At 39.6% G+C, this 20,251-nt stretch overlaps 1 protein-coding gene across 1 annotated transcript in view; it reads left to right on the top strand.

Moving 5' to 3' along the window:
- Positions 1–37: 37 nt before the first annotated feature.
- The window catches only part of SH3YL1 (SH3 and SYLF domain containing 1), a gene marked incomplete at its 5' end in the record, with an annotated part of 46,666 nt that continues 26,452 nt past the window's right edge, over positions 38–20,251 (top strand). The window contains 6 exons of the mRNA XM_082276772.1: positions 38–185; positions 12,257–12,367; positions 13,418–13,531; positions 14,038–14,102; positions 16,682–16,794; positions 19,949–20,077. Of these exons, the coding sequence (XP_082132898.1) occupies positions 38–185; positions 12,257–12,367; positions 13,418–13,531; positions 14,038–14,102; positions 16,682–16,794; positions 19,949–20,077 (680 nt within the window). The remainder of the gene's footprint in view (positions 186–12,256; positions 12,368–13,417; positions 13,532–14,037; positions 14,103–16,681; positions 16,795–19,948; positions 20,078–20,251) is intronic.

Here is a 20,251-nt window from a genome sequence, read left to right as displayed (position 1 = left end):
GGCTACGGGGTTTGCCTGTTTTGAGGGGGGAAAAAGGAGCGCAGTGTGGAACGTGCCCGGGACAGCGGAAGGGAGAGAGGGACGGGATGGCACCGGGCGGTACCGATGCCGCCGTGGAGCCGCTGGCGGGAAAGGGAGCGGGCGCTCCGCAGCCGCCCCGGCCCCGCCCGCCTCACCTGCGGCAGGTGCGCGGCTCGGTGGGGCTGCCCCGGCGCCGCCCAGTGAGGCTGCGGCGGCGGCAGGAGGAGAGGAAGCGAGGGGGAGCGGGGGTGCCCCGGCCCGGGCAGGAGTGAGTACCCAGCGGGGGCAGGAGTGGGTACCCAGCGGGGGCAGGAGTGGGTACCCAGCGGGGGCAGGTGGGCTCCTCAGCGGGACAGCCACGCCGGGCACGGAGCCGCCCCCGCAGCCCCGCGGGCGGAGCGAAGGCGCTCCGTGCGCGGCGGGCAGGGCTGCGCCGGCACATCGCATCCCCTTCTCGCCCGGGGTCGCAGCATGTGCTGCGTCCTCCGCGTAGAAATTTGAGAAGCGTCGAATGCGGCTTTGGCCCCGCCAGGCTGCTGGTGAAATTGGGCACACGGGCGCTTGGCTTTCCAGCCAAGCCTCGAGTGTCTGTTTTTTGGTTCGTTTTATTTAGTTGTGTTTTATATCTATATGATATAGATAGACTGTATATACCTACTATATATTGTAAGCTATATATATTTTTATATGTATATATTTTATTTATATTTAATTATATACTTTTAAAAACTTTTATAAGTATTTATTTTTTCTGCTGTGCTATCTTGTACACTGTATCTGTGTACCTGGCTGGGTTTTGTAACAGCAGACACAGCCCCACCACGGCAGGGTGTGGCCAGGACTGGATTCCTCTGCTTGCTTTTTAAAGACTTGTTTGGCTGGTCTTTTGGTCAAAATGCAGCGCTTTGGAGGTTAAATAAAAAATGCCAGATTCTTAATTTTTTGCCTGATCTGTGACTTTCAAATGAAAGCTGAAGAGTTATATAACGTTTGCTGTGGAATGGAACAAACTGCACATTTCCTTTTATGCAGCTTGAAATGCTGTCCTGCATATGCTACTTCTTTTGTAAATACAGTTGTGCAACCACATTTTTTAAAATTATCTAGTTATTTTACTTTGCAGTGGAAGTGATTGGTAATCAGCAGTGTGGTTTCTGCCCCCGGCGCCTGCAGCATCCTGCTGTTATCAGGCCAGCTCACAGGTGTTGGGAGCGCGAGGTGGTGGAGCCAGGCAGGGGCCAGGGCTCTGCTCGCTTGTCAGACATGGCCTTGGCAAAGGAGAGCGAGATGAGTCAGCTGTAGCATTCTCACGTGTGGCTCTGCCATATTACATAAGTGAGCAGTGCAGAGTGCCTTTAGTCCTGCTTTCTGTCAAGTGAAAGTCCCTTGAGGTATCGACACTGGAAGCAGATTCCCCCCCTGCACCCTTCCTATGTCTGTGGGTTGGGGAGGATGAGGCTCTATATAGAAGTGAGTGCTTTGAAAGCCATCCTGGAGTTCCTATAAAACCCGGTGTCTGTATCTGTGTATGTCATATGTACGCACACACCTAGCTCTAATTTTGGGACAAAGTCTTTCATATTTCAGTGTCTTGGGGAGGGGACTGGGGAGGATCCTTATCTAAAGTGTTGTCCTGCATTCTTCATTGAAGGAGTTGTCAAGCATTGAAACAGGCTGCCCAAGGAGGTGGTGGAGTCACCATCCCTGAAGGTGTTTAAGGAACAACTGGACGTGGCACTTAGGGCCGTGGTCTAGTTGACAAAGTGGTGTTTGGTCAAAGGTTGGACTTGATGATCTCAGAGGTGTTTTCCAACCTAAATTATTCTGTCATTTTCAGCCCTCAGCATTGGAAGAGGGATACAGTTTGTGCCTTCTTCAGCTAATGGCAACTTCATACCTTTGAAATGAACTGTGACAGAATTCACTGTTGTTCTTTGCATTGTGTCATGGTTTCTCACCATTAAGAATTACTGATGTACTATTTCTGATGTAATAAGCTCGCCATATTTTGGGGGCTTTTGAAACAGCTGTTGCATTGTTGTAGAAGAGCCTGTAATGCAGGGCTGCTATGAAGGATAACCTGTATGACTTAGTGGAGAAGAAACGCTTTTGTGAATAAGATAATCTAAGAATTTAGGCAGAACTAGAGCTCTTCAAATTCTTGATTAATAAATATCAAGCATCTTCACTTTTTAAATGTTTATTCCTTTTAGCTCGAAGAAATGTTTCTTGTGTGATTAATTGTAGGAATTAATTAGCTGTGGGAATTGGTGACTTCTTAGATTTGATTCATGCACATAGTGAATTGGGACATCTATGAAGTGTGGAAATGAGAGGATCAGAATGATGGTGACAGTTTCCTTGACAGAAATGTTAAGTGCTTTCATTGGGAAATAAGCAGAGCCTGTATTTGTTAAGGTAGTTAATATTTTTTCATGGTAGCATAGAGGGCTATTGTGTAATGCTCATCTGGGTTTCATGTGTTACATTTTTGTTCTCTCTGTACCTCTGGCCCTGGTGAGAAGATAAGCAAGATGTTTGTTTAGAATTGTTGTATAAAAACAGCCTTGTTTTAGTTAAAGCTTTCATGTGCAAAGGGTAATAATGTACTTGTTAATCTGCTTGGGTTGCCTTGAAGTTTATTCTTGAGGATTAAAATAGAGTTAACGAGTCAAAATTGGTGTTCTCTCTAGGATTTTCCTCTTACTCCCCTGTCTAAATTTCACATATCGTACCAACTCTTGTATTAAGATGAGACAAGACAGGTAGAACTGAATTTGTAGCTATGACTTGGCTTCAGTCATGCTACTTATCTTGCTTGGTGGGTAGCACCCCTTTGGTGCCAATTGTTTACACATCCAACGTATTATAATAAGTGTATATGAAAGACTTACTAAAAGGGTTTCAAGTAGACAGTTTCCTGGGGCATGGGTGTAGGGAGGATAGGTGTGATGGCATGTTTTGAGCCAAAGCCTGCAATTCTTGTAGTACAAATTCTTGCTAGAGCCTCACATGTGAGTCTCAGACAACCCCCAGGATAACTCTGCTTTTTGTGCTTGTTTTAGAGCACATCACTGTCTCTATATTCTTGAAAATGCTGTTTTCTGGTTCTTTTTGCACAATTTGAGTGATTTCATCCCTGTGCTGCTTGTGTGTATCCTTTCTTTTAGTGCAAAGGCTACAACTTGGTTGTAGAACTGTGGACTTGGGATTTTAGTATTCTTGTAATTGCTAAAGGTTACAAGAATTTTTGAAGACTTTTAGCTACAGGTGTTCCACTATTCTGCCTTCTGTGCAGCTGAACAGATGTCTAATGTGCTTTTTGGAACAAATCCTCTGTGCCTCAGGCAGGTATCAACTGTCTTCACACGCCACAGTTCCTTAGAAATAAGGAACATCACTTAGTTCATCACTTAGTTGAAACATCTTGCATATACAAGGGGAACACATTTTTCTTTAACATACATTGTACAGCTTTGTCACTATCATTTTATATCATTTATATATCAAATATCATTTGTTGGAGCAAATTCGGAGGAGGGCAACAGAGATGATCAAAGGGATGAAGCACCTCTCCTATGGAGACGGGCTGAGAAAGCTGTGTTTGTTCAGCAGGGAGAAGAGACAACTCCAGGGAGATGTCATTGTGGCCTTCTGGAACTTGAAAGGGGACCTATAAAAAGAGGTAGATGTGATGCCTAAAAGGGGACTTTTTACATAGGCAGATAGTGATACAACCAGGGGTAACATTTTAAACTAAAAGAGGGGAGATTTAAATTAGATATTAGGAATACATTCTTTACTGCGAGGGTGGTGAGGCACTGGGAACAGCTTGCCCAAGGAGTTGTGGATACCTCATATGTGAAAGTGTTCATGGCCACACTGAGTGGGACTTTGAGCAACCTGGTCTAGGGGAAGGTGTCCCTGCCCATTACAGGGGACTGGAACTGGATGATCTTTCAGGTCCATTCCAACACAAACCATTCAATGATTCTCTAATAAAGGCTGTGAAGAGTTACTCACCTTAGAGTACCAGCTAACGATAGACATAGTGCACATGCAGGTTGGTGTGAGGCAGTTTGCCTCTCCAGGTTTAGGGCTGCCACATTTACATGCCACTGATAATTCCGGCTTCCTTTGAGTTATCTTCAGAAGTATTTTGATTTCTATAACTCGTAGTAATAATATTAAAAAAAAACCCTAAACACACACAACCCCCAAAACTCAGAACTACAGACTTCTAGAGATGAGAACAAAGGAAGAAATCTGCTCATCTATCACCATTACTTAATTTCTAGCAAGGAAAGGCCTTCTGTGTTTGAAATGGTTCTTTTTTCAATAAAGACTTGTGATTCTTTATATTTTGGGTTGATTCCCTACTGTGTATTTGCATGCCAAAATCCAAATGTGGATGCTTGTGTTTCTTCTCATTGTCTGACTTCTTAGCTGTCTTGCAATAACCATACAGATGTGATGCAAGTTTGCGTAAAGGTTTTCAGAAGTATTAATCTTAATGGCTTTTGTTATTCCTCCCTTCACACAAATTACTGTGATTTAAATGTATAAATATATGTAATTGTGGAAATTGAAGCTTCACAAATTCTATAATAGTTTCGTATTATAATGCTCTCCATTAAAAAATTGTTCAAAATACTGTAAATATCTCAGCTTCCTATATTGACAGAAATGTCTGTGAGATTCTCGTCTTTGACATATAGAATTTTTGGGCTGTCTTCCTTTTAGAGAAGGTACTGTCTTCTGTTATGTGTCATTCCTTTTGCATATTTGAGTTCTTGAAGGCTGAATTTAGTTGTAGCTTCAGTATGCTCATGAGGTTTTTCCTGGGCACAGGCTGTTATCAACAGCTAACTTTAGCAGGTTATTGCAGGTAAACCAAAGAAAAACAGGCTGGTTTTAACATGGATGAGTGGTTGGTTTTTTTTTTTTTCAATTTCAACTTTATTTTTAAGCACTTTTTTACTTCCTTTCACTGGAGTGTTTGGACAGAATATATTTCCATCTCTCTTAGGTAAACCTTGATTTCTGTATGCTGTTAGCTGCATGTTCAGCAGACCTTTCTTGTCTGCTTCTCTCACCACTACCAGCGCCAGCTTAATGCAATACCATCCAGTAAACCACTTGTTATCCAGGGTGGGGAAGGAGGAAAGTGTAGTTACATTAATTCACAGTAAGAAAACCATTAGGGTTGTGAAAGTGCACGTTAGAGTCTTCCAGTGCAGCTCAGCTGACACTCTGCAAGGCCACATAGTGCTTGCTATAGTACTTGTACCCTGCCATAACTTGTACTGTCACTGACATATCACTAACTTCTCACACCAGTGTTGCTGATGAACAGTGAAGCAAGCGTGGAAGTTGGTAAAACTTCAGGAATCCAAGTTATAAAGATCATGGTAGAAATATATGAGCTTAGTGCAAAACTTCACTGTACAGAGACCCTGTTTTCTACTTTTAAGCTCTGCTTCCACTGCCTTACGCTGATGTATTATCTGTTGTCTCCTGTCTCCCTTGCTGTTCTCGAGGTGCCTATGTCAGAATTGTACAACCTTGCCAGTTGGCATAACCAGTGTGTCAGTAATGCTTTGTCATTCCCTGTTAGTGCTACGTAGACTCCTTTCCTGTACCATTAGTCCCTTGTAGCAAGATGATCAAAGCATATGTTCTGAGCCTTTCCTTGTTCATGGTCCTTGGAATCGGGAGGAAACAGTATCTGCTTGTTGCTGTTGGTTCCAAAACCAGGAATAAGGAGCTCAGGCTCTGACAGCAGTATGTCTGCTGGATTTCAGCTAAAGAGGGTTGTTATTGCCTTTAATTTTAACATCCTTTTCAACTTATTGAACTATTTCTTTGAACTCAACAGATCTTCTCTTGACATTTCATTAACCTGGCTTCTTTGCTTTCAGTCATTGGCTTCAAGTGTTGGAAGTCATAAATGGAGAGAGTCATAGAGACATGTTTAGCATAGGCTGCTCCTTGTCATCTACAGCTCTGTATTGCAACACTTTTTCTTAGGCTGGGCAAAATGCTTACAATGCATGTCTGGCATGCTGTTCAAGGAATTTCAAGTACCAGATGAATCCCAAGGCTGGAGCTGGCTACCACAGTATCGTGTTGTTACACATTTGCAAAACCAAAATTGCATTAATCTCTTTAATTGTAATGCCAAATTGCAATCTCTTCTTTAGGCCCTTTTCCAGTGCTGCACAGTCTTGTTCTTCAGGTTTCTCCTTCCCATTAGATTGTTGTTCTTTGACTTTTCTTGACTGTGCTAGTTTTCATGTCTATCAATGTTCATAATTTTGAATGTTCTCTGTTCATACAAGCCTTTTAGCATTGATGTTCCTGATGTAACCACAGGTATTTGCAAATCAGCTATGCCTTAATGTATTCTTGTGCTGCTTCTGAACTTTTTAGTGAAGTGAAAGTAAAGACTGAATAACTATATGAGGCTTATAGAGGTATTTGTCATTGTTTTTTCTTCTTTTTGTAGCCAAAAAACACCACAAAACCACTTTTCACCAAATGCTTCAAAGCTCAAACATACATGGGAAACATATGTGTGAAATCTGCATGCAAGTCTTTGTCTCCCCTTTGTCATCCATTCTTTGAAACTGTACTTTTGAAGTTTGGTTCTCGTAATGCCACTATGCTTTATTTCATCTGTTCATATTCAGCATAATTTTGATTGGATCAGAATTAGTTACAGCTTTTAAGAAGGCTTTATTTATTCTTTAATGCACCTTGCTCAGATAATTTCACCAAACGTTCAGCCAGCAAATTATTACTGTTAGTCAGAATGTAAATTAGAGGCTGACGCACTTGCCTCATCACCTTACAAATTAAGGAGTTAATCAATTTTTGTGTGATATTCCCCCATGGGGTTTGTGTTGCTGACTCACATACGCTCAATATCTGCTCCTTTCAACAACAAGCAGGAGTGCAAATGAAGCTTGCTCCCAGCTGAGCATTCGCTGGTCACGGCATTCCAAATCCATCAGTCAGTGTATCTTCCTGATAGATATTATTGTCTTATTGCTCCTGGTTACCTCTTTCCTGAGCAGTGCTGGAATACAAAACAGACAATTAGGTATGCATACTTAAAGCTAATAGTGAAGACAGTGCTATAGGATTATTACGCATGTTATTGATGGGATAAACTGAACACGGAAATTCTGCTTTTGTCTAAATATTTCATACAGTATTTTCGTTAAAAAGCAGATACATCTAAATGATTTTTTCCATAGACTTCCGACATTAAATGAGTTTCTAAGGAACTAATTTTACAGTTCAAATTCTAAGGTAAGCTTGAGGGAGAGAAAGACAGTTTGATAGATGAACAGAAGTTGAAATAATTTTTGAGGTCACAGAAATCCCAGTTACAATTTGGTCTGTTTATAGAGTGATTAAAATAAATAGAAGCACAAATTTACTTCTCTACCTTCACTATAATATTTATTTATTTTATTTCTATTTTATTTAGGGACAGATGCCACCATTTTGTAATGCAAACCTTCATGTCTTTTTTTTTTAAGTGAATAACTAGTTTTGAATTGTCTGACATATTTGTGTTATTTTTGATTTAATAGGGGTTTTTTTTACTGAAAAACCAGTAATTTTCTTTGCTTTAGGACAAATTTTTATGAAATTGATTGATCTAAAATTTAATTGTAAGAGTCAGGCCTCAGCCGTGCTATATATACACTATATATCAAACCATTAAACTTTGCCTTTTTAGTGTTGATTGTTGACTCTGTCCTTATATAATTCTGAACTCTGTCAACAAAATCTTGAGTGTGGCATAGCCCAAGAGGGAGAGCCAAACTTCCCCCTTTCCTCAGTGATAAAAATACTATATTTCTTCTGCTGTGGTTCTGTCACCAAAATGGGAGTCCAGCCAGGCCTTATCAGGCATCATATTATACATAATTAAGGTCAGGGTGTGGATTTGCTTGGGGTTTTTTTTTAAACAAGTCATCGGTTCCTCAAGGCTCCTGTAGGCATCCTGCCGGTTCCTTAGTATCTACACAACGTTATGGAAGTAAGTAAAGGAACTCATAGTGAGCCACTGGGGAAAGAATCATATGGTTACCACTTCGAGTAGCTGTGTTGGTTTTCAGCATGAAAGTGTTTAATCAGGTCGCTTATTCATCCTGCCTGTTGTTAAAACCTCTCTGTGCTATGTTTGAATGCCAATTAATGTCACTTTCATTTTCATGCCTGCTACTGTCTAAATTAAAATCTTACTTACAGCCCTTCTCTACAAGGTATAGCTTTCAGTTGGTAGAGTGTTCAACCTCTTTCTTTTTTCCTTTCCTTTTCCCCTTTCTGTACCTCTGTTGTGCTTTAGAAATATCACCCATTTCTTAGCTTCTGAAAGTGCACAAGTCTAGCCACATGCAAATTAACTGGCAGAATGTTGTTGTCAAATTCACCTGCTGTGTCTTAGTTCAGAAAAATAATCCTGCATTACTTCAGTCTGTAGCAAGAAGGGAAAAAACAAGGGATAATGGAGGAGTGGATTCCTGTGGCTACCCAAGGAATGCAGAAGAAATAATGATGCAGGAAACAAGTGATACAGGGAGAAAGTGAAGTTTCTGGTGTTAGTTTGAGGATGGGAAGTTAAGCTTTTCTGTGCTTGCTGTTGTAGTGTACAGCTAGATGAATGTCTCTCCAGTTTCTCCATTCTGTGGTAATAAAGGTACCCCACACTATGTGGCACCAAAAAAACCCCACCCTTTTAGAAAGGTTGGAGTGGAAATACCTAATTTTCAATTTGCTTAAGTAATGCTATTTTTCTGTGCAAAGTTTGTATTTTAGAATAAAGTTTTTGGAATCATAGTGCAGGTAAGACATAGAATGGTTTGGGTTGGAAGGGAAAAGGACATCTAGTCCAACCCCTCCTGCAATAGGCAGGGACAACTTTGATTAGAGCAGGTTGCTCAGAGCAACCAGTTATGTATTGAGAGTGAAGGGACAGTGAGGTAGTAACAGTATTACCTTTGCTGACTCCTGAAGTTTAGCTTTGAGTTGTCTTCTATTAAACTGTAGCTCCTACGTGCACAGTGCCATGCACACAGTGTTTTCTGGTAACCATCAAATCTTTCTGAAGCAATTCTGAATCTGAAAATGCTTACAAAAACTGTAAAGTGATTTTATTTTTTTCCCCACTCTATTCTTCCTGTTTGCAGACTTTTAGGTCTGAAAATACCTCATGTTTTCTCAATGGATTCAGCTAAGGGGTTTGTTTTTTTTTTTAGTAGTAGGAAGAATAATTGGAGATGTTTCTCCAGATTCTGAGATTAGCCTAAGAGAAGGGAAGGGGAGGAAGGAATGCACGTGAAGACAAGGAAGAAGAGTTTGAGAAGAGAACAGAAATTAATTTAATTTCTCTAATCTAGAAGCTGGATAATGCTTGCTTTTACTCAGTAATGTTTTTTAACTCCCCAATATTTTCATGTTCCCAGTGGTTTTTATCTCCAGTGTACACATCTTATTTTCATTGTGTTGATCGCTTTGCTAGAAGTCCTGCATGGTCAGGCACATAACTGTCCATTTAACACAGTTTAATCTTACTGAACCATAAGAATAATTAAGTACCATGAAATGTGTATTTTGGGTAGACTGGGTAGGTGACCCTTCCCAGACTCAAGACCTCAAGACTTGCAAAGTATCTTAAGTGAAAACCTACATGTAGGAGTGTTCACCTGATTTTGCAAATGGACATGCACTGTGTATTACAATGTTAATTATTAGTTACAAATTATAATATGCTAGGTTTATTCTTCGTGCGTGCTTGAGAAGAATGGTGTTGCAGTATGCTTTTTGGGACTGCCTCAATGTATCTCCATACAAAAGCAGAAATCTTATTTTACTCTTACAATATGCTGGTCATGTTTGCCCTCTGACCTTGAAGATGCAGAGTGAAGTACAAACAGCAGAAGTAATGGAGACATTTGCTCCACCCCAGTTTGTTATTCTACCGAAAGCAATTGTGAGTTCATGTTTTATTTGGGCTACATTAGCCTCTCTTTTTGCCATGTAGCCAGGTTCCAGCCTGGGGAAGCCTTCCAATCACAGAAGAAATGCATGTTCAAAACTCCTGCAAGCAGTTTGACAATTTTAGTACCGTAACCATCAGAAAAAATTCATCTGCCAAGAACTTTTCAGAATATCCTGAGCTCTTAGAGCTTCACCTTCTCCTATCCTTTCATGCTCAAGATCTTGCCTATCTTAATTTTCTGAAAAGAGAAGGGATGATTAGGAGATAGAATTAATATTTATACTCTGATACTGTGGTGAGGTTTAGAGTCTGTTGCATTCTATACATTTCGTTTTGTTTCCAGAGAGGCTGATATTTCTGCACAGCCTTCTGATGACTGATGTCCCTTCAAACTCTCCAAGGTTATACCTGCTGCATCTTCACCAAAGTCAAATGTTGTTGCAAGCTGTCTCAGGGATGCTAATCCAGACATTCAGCTGTCAAAATCACTCTTATTCTTCCTTCTTGCCTGGAGAACATACTAGAGGAATATTCTCATTGAAAAGTGGAGGTGTATCGTATTCTAGTCAATGGAGCCTGGATAGAAACTTGGCTGACTTGCTGCTATGTGCTTCCCTTGGCCTGAGCTGAATCGCTCTCTAAGCTTCATTGATGTAATCTCAAAATGTATTTAGTCCTCGCCTTGGTTTTGTGCAGGAATGTTGCCCAGAGTGAAGAGATGAATGAATATTCAGGGAATGCCAATTTATAAAACAGTCCACTTTTGACTGCATGTTGTTTCTCTATGCACAGTCTTTTTTATGTGTTTGTGAATTTAGGAACAGTAGAATTTTACAGAAATGCTGTGGCTAGTTTTTTTCAGAGATGTGACGTGAGACTGGATGCATCTTTGGTCTGGCAATATATTCATGTGTTAGCTGGATGGTTTGTTGCTGATAAACTTGGGAGTAGTGAGTGTTGTTATGTCCAGACAGGAAAACAAGAATGATTTAAGTGATAACTATGGGGGATTTTAGTAGATGTAACAATCAAGACTAACTCCTATCTCTTTAACTGCACTAAGGCTTCTTTTTGCAAATCTACAGGTGAAACATTCATACATAAAATGTATTTATAATGCTGCAGAATACTAATATTTTATAATACTTGATTCTGTCCAGTCATTGACTAGTGGCAGCAGATCTGGTGGATCAAAATGGAATAAAGACATTTCTGTAGACTTTACGACCTCAGTGGTTTGGAGGATAGCATTCAAGATTTTGTGTGTTTGCTGCTGTACTCTGCAGCTTTATAAAATAAACATAACTTACCTCTAATCTGTACTTTTTCCTCAGTTGAAATACATGAGGGGCTTATGTTAGATCACATTGGAAAGAAATATTGATAAGACCTTCAACAGGATGTAGATTTCTAAAGGAAATTTCTTGGTCTGAAACAGATTTTTTTTCACTTTCAGAACATGCCACATGTTTATGTCTGTAATACAAGTGTCCTGAAGAGGTGTGAAACTTTAGTGTTCTTGAGTCACCAGTTGCCAGTTGCTCTGCTGTTTGAAGGACAGCAGAGTTGATGGTGATATGGAGAAGAGCAGTTAGAGTGGTCAGTGATGGAGCAACTGCCTTGAGGAGAGACTAAGAAGGCCGAGATTCCTGAAAGAGTGGAGAAGGCTGGGGGCTTTGACTATTTATAAAAGCATGAAGGTAGTAGATAAGTTGAATGCATTAGGTATTTACCAGATCTTGTGATACTTGAGCTAGCAGGCATTCACTGTAACTAGGTGATTAATTTAAAACAGAGCATGTATTTCTTTAAGTAGGAGGTGAACGGCTGCTGCAGGAATTCCAAAGGCAGAGTATCAGCAGGTTTGAAAAGGCATTAGACAAATTCATATGCAATAAACCCATAAATAAATAGTGACAGGAACAGCTGAGGATGTGTGTCCAACACCCCTGCTGTTACCAGTGTGGATTCTGAACAAGTACAAGAGAAAGAGATTGCATAAAAGAATCAGGCTTGTGTGTTTTCCTAAGTGGTGTCTTCAGTTAAAATTGTCAGAAACAAAATGTGGATCCAGAAGATAATTCTTGTATTTGCTTGCCATGTTTGTTTGATTTACTCTTTATTTGTAAAGAACCACTTTTCCCATACAAATGATACTGGTTTTTTCATATGAGATATCCTAAACTGACCATAATTTATTTCTTTCATGTTTTACAGTGAACAACCCTATACCTTCCAACCTGAAGTCAGAAGCTAAAAAGGCAGCTAAAATACTACGAGAATTTACAGAAATAACTTCCAGAAATGGACCAGATAAAATTATACCACGTGAGTAAAGAAAATGCTTTGATTCAGCTAAAACCTTCAGGAGTCCCATATGCTGCAGTCATGCTGTCTTTACCAATTCCCTCTGTTTTCACTGACCACAACTTAGAGATGAATGAAGATTTTGGGTGCTATAACTTCTTTGAAAATATTTTGAAAGTAAAGGGTTTCAGTTTGCTGTATTCTTGGGAGATGTTACTTACTGGGAGAGATCTTTTGAATGTTTACCACTACAAGGTACCTGCACTGGAAGGCTTCCCTCTGGGATGGATGGACTGTCTCATGCTCAACCCTGTAAATGTATCTTCTTAAGAGAGAACCTGGAATAGTAGCTCTAGCTCTTGAATATCTGTGTTGATTAGAATGAGCTAGATGAAAATCACTTGAAGCAAAGAGATTGAGGGTGCATTTTCCCTTTGATACTAGTTTAGCACTCTTATTTGCTGCTGTCCTCTTTATTTTTGCACTTGTTACTCCATGTTTCTTCTAGCATCTTCCTCCATCCAGTGTTGCTGGTTGTGGTTTTGAATCCATAACTGTTATGTTCTGGAAGATCTGCAATAAGATTTGCAGGATGATGACACTGTCTTTGCCACAAACACTGTCTAATGATACAAACTTCTTAGGCTGCTCTGTCTTGCTGCGATTTAAGTTTGGACTCCTCCAAAAATTTGTGGAGACTACATCTCATAATCAAGTCTTAAAAAGTTAAGTCATATACACACTGCCTGTTTTCTGTTTATCTTGCCAAGAGTACTCACACACAATGTGTGTGGCACTATACAAACTAATTCTATGCATGCTAATCAGGACAGGTGAAGCAGTTCTGGCAGTCTATAGATTGCCACAGGCTAATGTGACCTGCAGCTAGATTTGTGGTTCTCTGTGGTGGAGGTGTCATTATCAGTTCAATTTTTTTTGCAGTTTTCTTTAAACTTTTGCTTCAATTATTTGACTCTTATATGTTCAAATTTATTAACTGTTGAGTTTTATTTTCCCCTTCTCTTAGAACTTCTCTTACAAGGTCTTGAATAAATGGTTTTGCTGTTTCAGCTCACGTAATAGCTAAAGCCAAAGGCCTTGCAGTTTTGTCTGTTATCAAAGCTGGATTTTTGGTGACTGCTCGAGGTGGAAGTGGAATTGTATTAGCTCGTCTTCCTAATGGAAGTAAGTGGATATTTTCCTTTTGTACTTCATGAGAGAATTAAAAGAGATAAAAATATTTTTTTTCATTATTCTTTTCACAGTATTAAAAAGGAGATGTGTGATGAGTCAGTCAAGTAGGTGACAGGTGACAATGTTTGGTGTGAAAGCTGTTTTCAAATCTTTGTACATTTGTTTCACTAAATGTAAATGCTTTCAGTATCTTTGTGGAAAAGGATGAAATATAAAAGTACATAGTATAGAATTAATTAAAAAAATGTATTATATCTGATTATAAACAAGTGTATGATAAATAATTTGTAACAAGGAATTGTTTAGATTGTGAGGGTTTGTATTTCTTAAATCCTTTCTTGTAGGATGAAGCATTATAGTTATGAATCTATTGTAGTGGTTTTGAACATAGTTTTAAATAGAGAATTTGTCAGTATTTTTTAAGAGTAATAATAAAATGAGTATTTCTTGTAATATATGGTTAAAATTCTGTAAATTTATCTTGTTTTACACAACAGCCTGGTCTGCTCCTTCTGCAATAGGAATTGCTGGCCTTGGTGGTGGATTTGAAATTGGAATTGAGGTATGATTTTGCATTTAAAATACTTGTTGGTAACTTTTTTTGCAAGAAATTAAAATTTATTGACAAAGGTCTAAATGTTAGTGAGATAGTAGAATCTACTTTTATGTACAAAAAAATTATTATGAAATCCATTTATGCAAGACAAACAAAAGAGGAGTTTTGATCCTATCAGTCAAATTGTTAGGAGACATTTAGATGAAAAGAAGTGACATGGCAATTATTTCCTTGATTTCTGACCTCTAGCAGACTGAATTTTTCACTTATTGAAAGCTTCCTGTCAGTGTTCACATATAAGACAATTGAAGTTAATTGAAACAGTATCCTATACTTGATACTGTGTCAAATGCTTCGCTAAAGAGCGCAGGGACTCCCATCTGGCAAGAGACAGTGTAAAGAACTGAAGCTGGAGTAAAATGGACTCCACTTAATGTTACTGTACTTCACACATTTCCCACTCACACTTGTGGTTACTGATATGACCCTTCAGTTTGAAAGCACCAGAACTGGTGATGCCTCTTCTGAAGGAATGCTATAGAAAAGGAGCCAGTTTCCAGCCAGCAGAAATGCTTAAGTAAAGGATTGCCAACATATTCAAAGAAGCCCTGGTGAGCTGAGCCCTGACAGCGTTCTGCCTCTGCTTCCCATTTCTTCTTCCTCACAGCTCCTTCACACTCATATGTTTTCATCTTTCCCCTGCTTCCCCAGCCTAGCCTCCAGACTCATCCTTCTCTTTTTCTCTGCTTAGCTTCTTTTCTGCTGATTCCCAAAGAAAATCAGAGTAACAATATGCTGCCAACAAGCTCTCTTGCAATGGGCATTCTGCTCTTCAGAAGAATCCATGTATAGCTGATCTGGGTGATCCATGTGAGCCCCCAGTACCTCTACAGCTAACCAGCTATCCCTGTCCTGACAGCCAGTCAGCCAGCACTCGCGTAATGGGCAACAGATCAATATTTTATTCTCTCCTCATTGTTCACTGTGTGATCTCAGGCATTATTGCATGCACTTTTTAAAGGATGATGTGAATACAAAATCATTAATTTTTGTAAGGGATTTTCTTTGGTTGTTGGATTTTCTTTGGTCTACAGGATCTGAATTCATTATGAAGTGTTCAGTTTGAGCCCCAGAGTTTTGTTGTGGGGTTTGTTTGGTTTTATCTTTTCTTTTAAGCTTCTTCATGTGTTTTGATTAATCTATGAAATTTTCTTTTAATCATCCCCATCTGATATTTTAGATAACATAGACATTTCCTATTGATACTTAAATAATACAGAAGCTATTTGTGAGAGGGCTTTTTCTCTGAGTAATACTGTGCCCTTCATTTGAAATTTTAGTCAGCTTAAAAAATGCTGTTTCCTTACTGGCATTATTATAACACAATCTTTTTTATTTCTTGTAGAAAATGTATGTTATTCAGAAATACCTGAGTGACTTAGGAGCCCAGAGTCCAATTTCAGCATTCTTCTAGTCCTATATAAACTTAGATGTTTTAGAAACTAGGTGAAATTTATTTCTGTAGGAGAGATTATAGTTGACATGGCTGTAGTGATATGTATGGACAGTTTTAAATAACAAGAAGGAAATCACAAACTTCAGAAGTCACAGTGACTTGGTACCTCAAATTAAAGACCAGTTTTAAAATTCATATAAATGCTTTCCTTGAAGGTTTTCTCACTCTGGATTTTCTTATCTTTAACAACGGATTCATAGGAGGAAGCAGTATCCTGAAAAAACATTCTCCCTTCATCCCTGGATCATTCAGAAACTGCTCCTGTAGCCATCTTTTGTTTGGGATGGGGTGGAGGTTACCAGGGGGCTAATAACAAATACCTCTCTTATGCTGTGTGTAATACTTCTAGGACAGCCTTGTTTTGCAAATAATCTGGTATTTCCTCTTGTATTCCCTGCTGTCACTGTTTGGAATCTGGGGTAAGTTGAAAGTTTTTTTCTGAGCCTGGCTTTCAGTCAAGTCCATCAGATGAAAGATCAGGTGCAGTAGTCCTTGGGTGCATTGCTGTCTCTTCAGTTATTAGGTTTAATAGGTTCTTGAAGGAACTGAGTACATCTCATATTCAAGTCTTAAAAAGTTAATTCATACACACACACCCCCACACACAGGCATATAAAACTCCTGTCATGAAAATAAAGTTTTATCAATAGCACCTGTACCCTTTTTGGTTTTTATTCTTTGGACAGGAATTTTTGTTTGTAAGTTCTGTCTTGCCTTTATTAATATAATTACAGAAGAATCAAAATGATTCGCATCTGAAAATGCCTTCGTAATTGTTTGTATAAGCCATAGAAACTAAGAAATTGTCAATTAAGAGTTTTGAATTAAGATAGAGTTTGTGTTATAGCTGTTGTTTATCACATACTGACCATATCAGCACTCTGAAAAAAATCAGTCAAATTTGATTAAAAAAGTAGTTGAAAGGATTTTTCATTTCAAAATACCTTGCAGAAAAAGAATCAACTTTGTCATGAAAGCTGTTTCAAAATAATCCTTTAAAAGAAAGAAAGTTCTTCTGTGCTGTTCTTTCTTCTTAAAAAGCGTAGTACTTTTATTTGATATTTTATAGGTCTCAGACTTAGTGATCATACTGAATCATGAAAGAGCAGTAGAAGCTTTTGCCAAAGGAGGAAATCTTACACTTGGAGGAAACCTTACTGTGGCAATTGGACCTCTGGGGAGGTGGGTAAAATGCTTTCAGAATAAGGTATATATGGAAGATAATTTTTAAAAGCCACATTGATGTGGCATTTTTTTTATATGTTACAGAACAACCTGGGCAACCTGTATGCTGACTGGACCATATTGTTCTTGCCAATCACTCCTTTTCTTCTTTTCTTTCCTTTTCTTTTCCTTTTCTTTTCTTTTCTTTTCTTTTCTATTAAGTCATTTAGTGATAGAAGGAAAGTGTTCTGAGATTTGCTCTCTTTTTGCAGGAGACTGCTTGGCTAGGCTCAATGAAGAGCACAGGTGCTTCTGTTCCTGATAGAACTATGATTTTTAGTAACATTGGGGTCTGTGCTTTTGGTCACTACAGATCTGCCCAGCAGTAAATAAAAACTACACCAAATAATTTCTTTTAAACCTTTTCTGTAGTAAAGGTGAAATAACCACTGAATAATTTAACTTGGAAACAAACCTTGCAAGACTGCTACTCCAACCTCTTGCTCAAAGCAGGAGATCTGTTACAACTTTAGATCAGGTTGCTCAGTCCTTTTTTCCAGTAGGGTCTTGAAAATCCCCAGTGATGGAGACTGCTTGGCTCTCTGGGCAACCTGCTCTACTGTTCAGTTATCCTGCCTTACATCCAGTCAAAGCATTTCTTCTTTCTATTTACATCAGTAGCATTTTATTCTTCCACCATACCATAAAGAACCTGGCTTCATACTCTTGATTACCTCTCCATAGATACTTGAAGCCTGCTGTTAGGTTTGCCCCAAGTCTTCTCCAGGCTTACCAAGCACAGCTACCTCAGACTCTGCTTATGGAATATGTGCCTCCTTATGGCTGTTTTTTTTAATGATGATGAAGTTTTTACTGATGGTTTTTAATCTTTTCTAACACAATAAAAGGATGATACTTATTCCACAGAAGAGAGAGAGATCTTTGGATCAGGGAAAGCAGTGAATGTCATGTTTCCCTGCAAAAACATTTAGTACACTGTCCTGCAACATCTCTGTGTCCAAGCTGGGACATAGGTGTCAGGATGGGGAGACTAGCAAACAGGTGAAGAACCAGATCATCAGGTTAGAAGAGCACTGGTAAATGGTTCATGTTGAAGTCTGAAGCCAGATTTCTTTGGAATTCCTCAGGAGACTCTTCTAGAACCTCTCCTACTTGGTATTTTTATCAGTAACCTAGAGGAGCAGTTGCAAAATATATTCTTCAAGTTTGTGGACAACTCCAAACCAGGGGTTGCAGCCAATGCACTTCAGGGTAGGGCCACCATTCAGAGCAATGGACCTAGAGTGTGTAGAGCAAAGATCCAACTCCATGAAATTAAGCAAGGACAAGCACAAAGTTCTGCACTCCTAGGAGAAGTTCCTTGGATGAACCCCCTGCCTTCTCTGTAGGGCTGAGCAGCTGCCCTATAGAGAAGGTGCTGGGATCCTGGTGGGCATTGGGGCTAAGCCAGCAGTTGATTCCTGACAGAAAAGGCAGTGAACAGTGTAGGGGGTTGCATCAACGGGACTGTAACCAGTCGATAGGGAAAGTGATTATTCTCCTTTGCTTGACATTTCATAGACTGTGCCTAGAATACTGTGTTGAGTTTTAGCCCTGCAGAAAGCTGTTTATAAACCTGAATGTGTGCAGTGAACGACTACCCAAATGGCCAGGGAACTGCAGTGTGTGAACGATGAGGCTGGGGGAGCTCAGCTTATTGAACCTAGATGAGAGGCTGCATTCCCAACAGGGCATGACCAAGAAGACAGATCTCAGTTCATTATAGAGGTGCATGGCACGACAATGAGAGGTAGTGGTCATATATTGAAACAAGGAAGGTTCTGACTGGATATGAGGAAAAAAAAATTGACATGAATAAAATTGAGTGCTGATACAGGTTACTCAGAGTGTCTGTGGAATTATATCCTTAGAATTGTTCAAAAACTGGCTGGACAAAGTCCAGAGCAACTTGCTCTCAATTTGATGTTATATCCTTTTTGAAATGACTGCCTGATGTGTCTTTAAACCTAAAATATTATGTGATCCTGTGAAGGAAAAATACTGTAATCTCCCAAATCTATTGAGGTCCAATAAGGGCTTACTTTAAGAGTTTTGTGCTGACCATAAAGTCTAGGAGGATTTGGAAATATTGAACAGGGTTTCAGTCACCAGTCCAAACATAATTGGATCATTTTAAAATGTGATTAAAGTGTGGCTTAATAGTTTTCAGAGGAGGCTGTTAAGATCCAGTTATTAAAATTATTACAGAGATGCTTCTGCCCAAATAAGATGCAAATGAGACCATATGCTGAAGTCAATGGTATGGATTTTATTTAACAGTAAATGGGAGGGGGGGAGAGAGAGAGAGAGAGAAATAGAAAAAGAGGAAGAGGGCAGAGAAAGAGTGACAGAGAGACAGATTGAGTAGAAAATATCACCACTCTGTGGATCCCAACAGTGTCCTGTTGATCTTCTTCTGGTCTTCTTGGTGGTGAGTGTTCCATGAAGCTTAGAGTTCAATGGATTAATACATGTTCAGGCTAGTTGAGAATACCCAGGTACCTCCCCTGGTTGGGAAGTTTGACACCATCTCTTGCCACAGGCTCTGGATCTGTTGTATCCCTTTGCATGGCATTCAGTCCTCTGGTGCAAGGCCTCAGGAATCAGTCTGAGGGTGCTTTGGGGGTCTTTGATGATTTATGATCCCTTCTCAGACGTGACAGCTGCCTCTCTTGTCAGTACATTGAGTCAGTTATGTCCCATCAGACCTTCCCCGGGGGAGGGACTGGGGGTTGTGCAAGGGAGAACAATTACCGTGATAAAAGGTGCCAGCCCACCTTGCAGGATTTGCCTCTTTTCAGCCTGAAAGCCCAGCTTGCAGCCTCCCCCTCTGTCCTGAGTGAATCTCACTGCACACCAAAACTCACCTACCCTCGAAGGATACAAACCTGGCCTCAGCAAATCACCCTGGAGCCTCCTTGATTGTTCTGAGTCATAAACCATGAACAGTCCAGTCTCTTGGAGACCTAATGGGGAGCATTCCTATGAGACAACGTTGTTCTGTGCTTCTGTCTGAAAACAGGGTTGAAATAAAATGAAGAATTAAAAGACAATTGCTGTTCATGCTACAAAACCATTTTGAAGAATATCAACCAAAACTTTTTCCTTCTAGAAACTTAGAAGGGGACGTTGCCCTAAGAAGCTCTGCTGCTGTCTATACATACTGCAAATCTCGAGGACTGTTTGCAGGTGTATCTCTGGAAGGGACCTGTTTAATTGAAAGGAAAGAAACAAATCGCAAGTAAGCTCTTAGAATCTAGAAGATTCAGTGAAAGCATAATGAAGAATTAACTAAGACACATTCACTTTAGAAAAAGATGTTTTTGTGAAAACATACTACACTCAGTTTAGAATTTCTTGAGGGACAAGGGTTTCTTCAATTTAGACATCTTGAAACGGGTGTTCAGATGTTACT

The sequence above is a fragment of the Coloeus monedula genome (genome assembly GCF_965178545.1).
Source record: "Coloeus monedula genome assembly, chromosome: 2".
Lineage (NCBI taxonomy): Eukaryota > Metazoa > Chordata > Aves > Passeriformes > Corvidae > Coloeus > Coloeus monedula.
This window is presented reverse-complemented; position numbering and strand designations above follow the sequence as displayed.